General features: G+C 31.3%; 1 protein-coding gene across 1 annotated transcript; it reads right to left on the bottom strand.

Moving 5' to 3' along the window:
- Positions 1 to 583: 583 nt before the first annotated feature.
- On the bottom strand, positions 584 to 3,038 carry LOC132949120 (uncharacterized). Its single transcript, XM_061019901.1, has 3 exons — positions 2,939 to 3,038; positions 2,131 to 2,325; positions 584 to 804 (listed from the first exon to the last, which is right to left on the bottom strand). The coding sequence occupies exons 1-3, from the start codon at positions 3,036 to 3,038 to the stop codon at positions 584 to 586; spliced, it is 516 nt and encodes a 171-aa protein (XP_060875884.1).
- Between the last annotated feature and the right edge of the window lie 6,476 nt (positions 3,039 to 9,514).

Below are 9,514 nucleotides of genomic sequence, written 5' to 3'. Positions count from 1 at the left end.
AATTTTCTTTTGCCAATAATTATCACGCAATTAGCATGAATTGGCATGCCTACGCACGAAATTCGCAGGCCAATAGTTACAGGGTTATCGGTCTTTCTTATTATGACTACTCATATAAATAGTGCACAACCCTGATTCCTGGACACAATTTGTTTATGTTTATTGTACGATAGGATGAGGCAATTTATATGCATTCGAGAGTCTATTTGAAAAAAAATGATTGAACTTTTTGACTTCGGGAGGCAACTAGTAGATAACACAGCACCTTTAATAGCGTTCGATTATTTTCGTTTGCTTTGGTCCTATTATAACTTTGACGTATATCTATATAAGGTACAATTATATATCAAATCATTATTTTATGCATCAATTACAATTTTTAACTAATATAAATGACGAATAGTCAACTATTATACATAAAACAATGTAACACAAGAATAGATAAATGTACTACTTTTTATATATTTAACCTATTTTAAAATAAAATAAAATGACAAACAAATTTAATTTTATACTTGAATTTATATTGTGTAAATTAGAATTTCACAAGGAACTATGGTGGTTTCTTTGACCGTCTTTGGTTTTATAGTAGATCGTCGAAGATTTCCCAGTTGTGGGGTCCACGTTTACACAACGCAAAATAGTGACCTATTGATGATCTAAGACGACTTAGTCGACGACGATAGCTGCAAACTCCTCTAAGTTCAAAACTTTTTCCCGAATATTGTAGAGCCTCAGGAATGTTTTTTAGTTGAATTTCCAGTTGAGGAAGAGCCTCTGAACTATATTCATTAACATTTTTTCCTAAAATCATATTTTAATAATTCATAATATTTTATCAATATCGATTTTGATGATCTTCCATATCATCTATTTTATGTTTATATTTTTTGGAGAGGCGTGGAAGGTTAGATTTAAAAATTAACATATATAATGTAATTATTTATTTTTTAACCTTCGTTAAGAACATATTTTGTTTACTAAAAATATTTTTAACATAATCTATATGCTTTTAGATTCTGAGCGGAGCAAGGAAGCTATTGGTTTTACATAGGGTTTTTTTTTTTTATATATCCTGTAAACTATATTTCTACCAGAAGGAGTGCTTTGATTTCAACATATAGTACCTTATCCTTTAGCAAATTGGATCAAGATGGTACTTTATAGAGGTCGTTTTTCAATTTTCTCAATAGTTATTTAATGCCACGGGAAATACTACCGACAAATTACGAAAACCGGCTAAAAATGGGGTTTTAATTTCTAACGCTTTGTTTATCGCCAGAGCAAAGAATAAAAAATAATAATAATATTATAATATTAATTCAACTAACAGGCTATAATAATTAATAATAAAAATATAAAAAATCCAGACTGATAAACCATCTCCGCTCAGAATCGTTTTTCTTATACAATGATATTATATCATTGAATTCAAGTTTAATACAATCTATTATACATTGTCCCACTTGTAACCTACTGTATTTTAAATTTTCAATTCTTAGCCATAAAAGTTAAACATTTTATACATTTTTAACTACAAAATAATTAATAAATTATAAATTTGATAAATAGTGTCGAAATTTGAACTTTAAATGCTTATAAAAAAAAATTGTGCCAATGTATTTTTAATATTTTTCAAGTACTATTAGAACGATATATCAGGAGCCTTATATTAAATTTTCACACTTTTTTACCCAACAAATAAAATTTTATTGATATTTATAGAAAAAAAAACTAAAAAAATTGAAAACTGACAATGTCCGTAAACAGCTCAAAATAAGTCAAAATATTTGGAAAATGTTATGGTGTATAGGAAATGCAATTATAAGCATTCAGTCAAAATTTCATGTCCCTACGGTCATTTGTTTTAGAGTTACACCAAAAACCAAAATCGATTTTCTCAAAAACGTATTTGCGTAAAAATTCCCGTGCTTTTGAAAACTACTGGGAAATTTTTACTTTTGACCCCCCAAAGTACCAACTAGATTCACTTTCCTATCAGAAAAGTTACTGTTGAAGAAAATTCAAGCACTTTTACTGTCCTAAAAGGTGATGACAGACGCAAAAAAAAAAACACACATTGTACAATCAATATATTCATCGCTTCGCCCAGAATCTAAAATTACATACCCGATCCGTTTGAGAATTGATTTTCATCAGTAATATTTGTAGGAACAAGATATGTTTCCTGCGGTAGAAATCCTAGTTGTTTATTTATCCCACGTCTACCTTTATACACAATTGTATGGAGAGAACTAGCTGACTTGCGATTATCAAGCTTCGAGCTGATATCAGACCATACGCTGTCAGTAGCAACTGCAACTTCTAAATTAAAAATTATAAATCCTTAAAAACATTCAATGCCTTACAAAACAATAAAATTGTTTGAGTAGGCTTATACAATATTTTATGTTTTTGCAACAAGAATGAAAATACACTCTGTAGTACCCCTATTCAAATATTTCTTTCAATATAATAAAATTACGATAATTCTAATTAAAAATTTAATGATCATTCTTAACTTACTTTTTTCACCATTTACGTTGGTAATAATAACAGATTCTTTGCGATATCCAACGAAGTCGGATAGCCTACCCTTATTACTACGGCGAACGTCATTCGAGGTGACTGACCTGCTAGACACTCAAAAAATGACGGTGGCTATATGATTTGCATGGACGCCCGAAATGTTTTACCCGGATAACTGAGGCGACTGACCTGCTAGACACCAAAAAAATCGCGGCGGCTATATGATGTTTTTACGGAATTTCGAATTTCCAGCGGCATAACCCGGGCTACCACTTCGAACAGCGGTGGTCCTAACCTTATCACCAGACCTCCTTATCACACACCAACCGGCTCGAGACCGGATATTTTTTTCAATATAATAAAATTACGATAATTCTAATTAAAAATGTAATGATCATTCTTAACTTACTTTTTTCATCATTTACGTTGGTAATAATAACAGATTCTTTGCAGAAAAGTACAGCATCGATAACCAATGACGGTTCAATAACACATTTTCGTCCAGCCATTTAAGATAGTCTTAATAAATGTTTTACTTTATAATATTTAGGTTGGGTGGTGGTGACGGTGGAGTATATTTAAAAGTTTTCTTGTAAATATCAGCCATATTTTCGATTGGACCAGCCATTTTAATTTTAAACACTGAAAAATAATTATGATTTAAACGTTGAATACGAGACGAGCACACGGGCGGAGTAGACACTCGGAGCGATGTAGACACTTGGAATGATGAAGAGCGACTGATTTTATGAAGTGTAACTGTGTTCTTAGACGATTATATTAAATATTAATTGGTGGGGGGACATCGAATAGTCCCTACAGAGTTATCGTGGTAATGCATGCAGCTACAAGTCTGTTAACGCTGATGATGTTTACAAAGGAATGTGCGTTTATGTGTGTGTGTGTGTGTATTATATTTATGTATGCTATGCAGGAAGCTACATGTTCGTTAAAGTTGTTTATGTTTACAAACGGAAAACATTTTTGTAATAATTCTCGAATGCCATGCGTGCGAAAACATTTAAAGATTATGCTAACGTCAATGTGATAACTGATAACATAGATATGATAACGCGGTGGCGGGCTCGCGCGCGTTCGCGGCGGCCCTTTGTAAGGTGTAGCGTTGGTGGTGTTGGTGGTGGTGGTGGGGGGAAATTATAGAATGTTTATTGTTAGAAATATCAGTGGAATATTATATGTAGACTATATTATAATATATGTATGTATGTGTGTTTGTACGTAAGTGCGTATGTAGGTATTTATAGATGTGATAACTGATAACATAGGTATGATAACGCGGTGGCGGGCTCACGCGCGTTCGCGGCGGCTTTTGTAGGTTATAGTGGTTGTGGTGGTGGTGGGGGAAATTATACATCTCGTACGTATGTGAACGATTGTCGTAAACACCAGTAATCATAAGCGAGTAAGTTGCGCAGTGGTGTGGTTGTCGTATGGGAAGCGACCTGTTCGAGTTCGAATCCCGGTTCGGCAAAAAAATTTTTAAATTATTTTCCGCGGCTAATTAATAGGGAAGAGTGGCGGGGGGAATATCGTACAAGTGCGTGATTGATGGTGGGGGGTATACGAAGAGCGGGGTAGCGGGGGGAATGTCATGTACGTATGTGATATGGGTTGAGCAGAGGTGTATAGATGTATATGGGTTGAGCAACAGGTTTCGCGGGTTGAGCCATCAGGTATAGATATGGCTGAGCCAGCAGGTTGAGGTTCCAGAAATCTCTTTTTTATCCTTTTTGTAGTAAATACCAAAATAATTCAATAAAATCATGAATCAATAATATATTTCCTGGAATAATATTTGTTTGCGTTTTAGAGGGGATTCCACGGCTCGGAGCTAGGCACATGGTGTGGTATAGCAGGGTACTATACACACGCCGTGGGTTCGGTGTTACTTGGGTCGGTTCACGTAATTACGGTCTTGTGACGATTTTCGGTTTCTATATTCTGCGTCAAAGCAAAATTTTAGAGGCACGTGTACTCAAATCCCACGACATTGCGCGGCTTGTTAAATTTTTAAATTCGTATAGATAAAGTTTTTTGTTAATTATTGTTTTAAGTTAGAAAAACTGGGGTTTCAATATAGTAGGGGGGGGGGGGGCTGGTGAAACAGACGTACAAAAAAAGTTAAAATATTTTGGCATGATGCTATGAGTATAATATAAATTATCTTATATACTCAATACTCATATATAGTAATTATTGGCAATATTTAAAATAAATATTTGGTGAACATTTCAAGACTCAACAGACATTTCTCTTTAATTACAAGAAAACATTTAATTAATGTTGCATAAAAAATAATATAATACAGTACTACTGTGCATAATATGATAACATTTTGATTGTATTTTTATTTCTACCGAAAAACTATTCGTTTTCAAAATTGATATCCTACTGGACCATTCCGTACATTTATTGTAAACTTCTAAATGAAACCACTTGATTTGTCTCTTTCTTCATAACAATATATTATTATAAATCTTTTCTCGTTTTATCTATAAATTAATACCGGTTATTTTATTTCTAGCTAGTCTTATATCAGGCAAGTCATTATTTATGTTTAATAATAATTTTATACCTATATTAGAAGAATCTTACATGTTTATCGTTTATATTATCCATGAATCCATAATCTTATGGTAGACAAATATTACGAATGTTTATTATATTAATGACTAGAGTTTTTATTTTATTCCAGGTACAAGAAGTAGGTATTCTATTTAACATTGTAAAATATAATTTTCATATAGTGCTTTTTCTTAAAAGTTTTCAAGTACCTAAGGAATGTTTGGATTTCCTAACAATATTTTTTCTATTTATTAACTTTAAATTAAAAAAGAACTTTCCAATTTATTGCACTCATAATAAAATTGTATAATATTTAAATTTCGGTATACCAAAATATGATACCAATTAATTACTGCCTATATATATATATTTTTTTTTTTTAATTAATGCAGACGCATACAAATAACCTTACAATAAATTTAAAAAGTACATAAACATTCATTTAAAAGCTTATTTATTAAGTATTATGTTTTTTTTTTTTTTTAGAGTTAAGAGGTACGTGCATATTTTATTTACGCATTTTTTTTAATTTTGTAATTCAATTTGTGATTTTTGTCTCATAAGATATTATGTAATGACGATTATCATAAAATTTCTACTTACTCAATGGGTACTATTATAGCTATGAATGCGTTTATTTGACAAGCCTTCACCCATGATTGAGTATGACTATTTATAGTAATTACTATCATTTGTCGGGACTTTATATATAGACTCATATACATCTTCTATAAAAGGTTAACTCTGTATACCTTATAGGGATCTTAAACTTTAGAAATCAATCAACTTTCATTTAAAAATGTATTACACTAAAACGATACTCCACAATATCACATTAATTTGAAATTATTATTATCATTATTATTATTTTTTAGTTGGTGTTGCGGCTAGTATGTATATATTTTATTTTATTTACACTATAAAATGAAAATAAAACTAAAAATTAATCAAGCTACTTACTTAATATTTTGATTCGTATAACAAATACAACATACAATCAACAAAATTTATATTCTACAATTTCGAATTATAAGTGAGTAAAGTATTATAATAAGTGGGTAAATAAGAAATCTTTCGCCCAACAATTGGATATAAAAGCTTACACATTACATCTATTGACAATACCATGAAACTAATAAACTTCGCGACGCCGAAAAATATTGTCATCAGTAGCACATAATTATATTTTTTGAGGTACGTCAACACTCAACAGCAACCTAATTAAGATAATAAGTGCTGTACATGTCGTTCGAATGATATTCAATCAATTATTTTTATCTGAATAACAATTTATTGTAATATTTAACATTTTATTTTTACAGATGTTCTTTTGGAATTGAAAAGATATAGGATAGTCGGTACGTATGTATAAATACTGTTTATTAATGTGATGGGAATTTTATATTTTTTATTTATTTTTAAACATTATCCTGGTTTGTTGGCTAAAAATTGTTCTTAATAAACGTATAAAAATCGAGTTCTGTACGCGTCTGTAGAAGTGCATTCTAATGAACACACTCAATGTAATATTCAATACTAATTTATTTTTCAGATACGACTATTGATCAGTCAGTTGAAGAATATTGTAATGTTGCTTTTACAAAAGAAAATTACATAGATTCTCTTACCACAATCTTTAGTGTAGAGAAGTATGTTTCTGAGAATCAAGCTCTTCACATTTTAATATCAGTATTATAATTTAAACTATAATATAGTATAATATTACAGCACATTATATTGTATTAACACTAGTTTAAATATAAATCCATACTACTATACTAATTCATATCATATAAATACGATGTTTCCGGCAAAATATAATTCCATAATATTATATTGTAAATTACAAATAGTAGGTATCTACTATCTACCTATTATAAATTAATAATTAGTAATATTATATAAGTGTTATTTTATTTTTTTTTGCTTTACGAGCTGTTTAGTTTCTTTGCTGCTAAAATAACTTCCTTCCAATGATCTTTATTATACGCCTGCTCTCAGTCTACTCCAATTTATTATAATAAAACCTCGACACTGTCTTTCTATCGGCAGATTTATATCATTGATCTCATAACATACTTCCATCGGTCTGCAATACATGGCCTACCCATTTTTTCCTTGTACTTCTTTAGCATTATACAACATATTATTCTCTTGTGTAAAGCTGGTATATATTATGGATATATATACCAGCAAAATATTTATATCTATATAATATATAAAACTGAAATCAAGAAAAATAAGAAATCTTTGTTACGGTTTGGCTTCGAAACTTCTTATCCAATTGTCATGCAGTTTTTTTTAAATGAAAGAGGATATCTCGGAGCAGGTTTTAGGCATAAATTAAGTCCGATAATGTTAGTCAATAATTAGTTATCTATACATATAAAATCCAAATACCACTGACTCAGTGATCGCTGTATCTCAAAAACTACTCAACGTACGGACTTGAAATTTGGAATAGAGGTTCTTCTCATATTTTCACCGTGCAATAAGAAAGGATTTTCAAAAATGTTGCGTTTTAGTGGAGTAATTAACGATTATAATTATTCACCGTCAATACGTGAAAATCCACCTGTGTATAATATATTGGTTGCTATTGGTTAATCGGGCATATTTGTTGATTTGTATAATTTTTTTTTTTTATTATTGGTTAAGCATCAACTACATAGGTTATTAGCTTACAGGTGTTAATTTCTACATTAAATATTATATGTTATTGTACAATTCAATTTTTTTTTAAAATAAAATTATGCTATGAAAGTTTGAAAATGGGCCAATTGCTTCGTACAGGTTGTCTGGGATGTTGAGATCTTTTCTGGCTTCGTTGAAGTTTGGGCAGTGGATGATGATATGCTTGATGGAGTAGTTTGTATTGCATGTTAGGCATAAGGGTGGATCTGGCTTTGCCATAAGATGTCCGTGTGTGAGTTTCGTGTGACCGATTCTGAGTCGATTGAGAATAACTTCATTTTTTCTGTTAAGTTCAGTGTATCTTGGCCAGAGTTCAACAGAGTGCTTAATTTCCCTCAATTTATTTTCCGTGGTCATGTGCCACTGTGAGTTCCACAAATCAATACAGTATTTGCTTATATTTCTTTTTATATCCACGAGTGAGGAAAAAGGAATATTTTCACTGTCTGGACTGTTGACTGCATTTCTAGCCGCTTCGTCTGCCTTCTCATTTCCCTTTATGTTACAGTGACCTGGGGTCCATATAAATCTGATTTCTTTATTCGATTTGGAAAGAAGGTTGCTGATTGAAAGAGCCAATGGTTCTGATAAGGTTTTGGATAGTAGATTTGTTAAGGCACTAAGTGAGTCCGAGCAAATATCGATTTTAGCATTTTTGATATCTAGGGCAAATTGAACTCCTTTCAATAATGCTAGGTATTCAGCTGAATAAATACTGCTTAATTTATTGAGTTTATACTGTTTAGTTACATTGAGGTGTACAACTGCAAGTCCTATGCCCATTTCGGTTTTAGATGCATCAGTATAGATCTGAGTACTGGTATTTGAAGTGTGTATTAGTTCATTAAATAGGTTATTATAAATAGTATTTGGTGTTTCTTTCTTAAGGTGTTCTGTTAAGCTTGTATCAACTAGGTAATTTGGTTGTTTCCAGGTGGGTATCAAACTGCTTTCGTGTTGACATATTTCATTAATTTCAATGTTGATATCCATCATCTCTTTTTGTAGCCTTAGCCCTAATGGTTTTCTTAGTTTAGAATTGTGTTCATATATATTTGAAAAGCGCTTTTTGTTTAAAAAGTGAATGGTTGAATTTTCCGGGGAAGAAAAGATGCGAGCTATATAATTAAGAGATAATTTAGTTCTTCGGTGCTGAAGTGAGGGTTCACCAGTCAGGGATAACAAACTAACAATCGGGCTGCTTTTGAATGCTCCAATTGAAAATCTCAGTCCGGCATTGTGGATTGTATCAAGAATTTGTAAGAGCTTTGATTCTGAGTTTCCGTAACAAATTGAACCATAATCGAGTTTGGATCTTACAAGCGATCTATAAACATTTAATAATATGGTTCCTTCAGCACCCCATTCACAATGACTTAATGATTTGATGACATTAAGGCTTTTATATGAATTTTTTTTGAGTGACATAATATGGGATTTCCAAGAAAGTTTTTTATCGAAAGTGAGACCAAGTATTGAAATGTCTTCAACGAAGGGTAAACGAGATGTTCCAAGAAAGAGTTTTGGTTTAATTAGTTTTCTTTTATTCGAAAATAAAATACATTTTGTCTTTTGAGGTGAAAAAATGAAACCGGCTTCGAAGCACCATTCATACAGGTCACTGAGGCATTTTTGGAGTGTTCCGGTCATTACAGAAATTTGCGTACCTCGAATATATATGTAAGTGTCGTCTGCAAAAATAATT

This window comes from Metopolophium dirhodum, chromosome 7 (genome assembly GCF_019925205.1).
Source record: "Metopolophium dirhodum isolate CAU chromosome 7, ASM1992520v1, whole genome shotgun sequence".
Lineage (NCBI taxonomy): Eukaryota > Metazoa > Arthropoda > Insecta > Hemiptera > Aphididae > Metopolophium > Metopolophium dirhodum.
This window is presented reverse-complemented; position numbering and strand designations above follow the sequence as displayed.

What these genes read in the sequence shown, in the direction of transcription:
- LOC132949120 (XM_061019901.1), bottom strand. Translation starts at nt 3,038, where the DNA reads ATGGCTGGACGAAAATGTGTTATTGAACCGTCATTGGTTATCGATGCT. An exon ending in CAACGTAAATGATGAAAAAA is followed by an intron (nt 2,326 to 2,938) that starts GTAAGTTAAGAA and finishes TTTTTAATTTAG; the next exon opens with AAGTTGCAGTTGCTACTGAC. An exon ending in TCAATTCTCAAACGGATCGG is followed by an intron (nt 805 to 2,130) that starts GTATGTAATTTT and finishes ATATGATTTTAG; the next exon opens with GAAAAAATGTTAATGAATAT.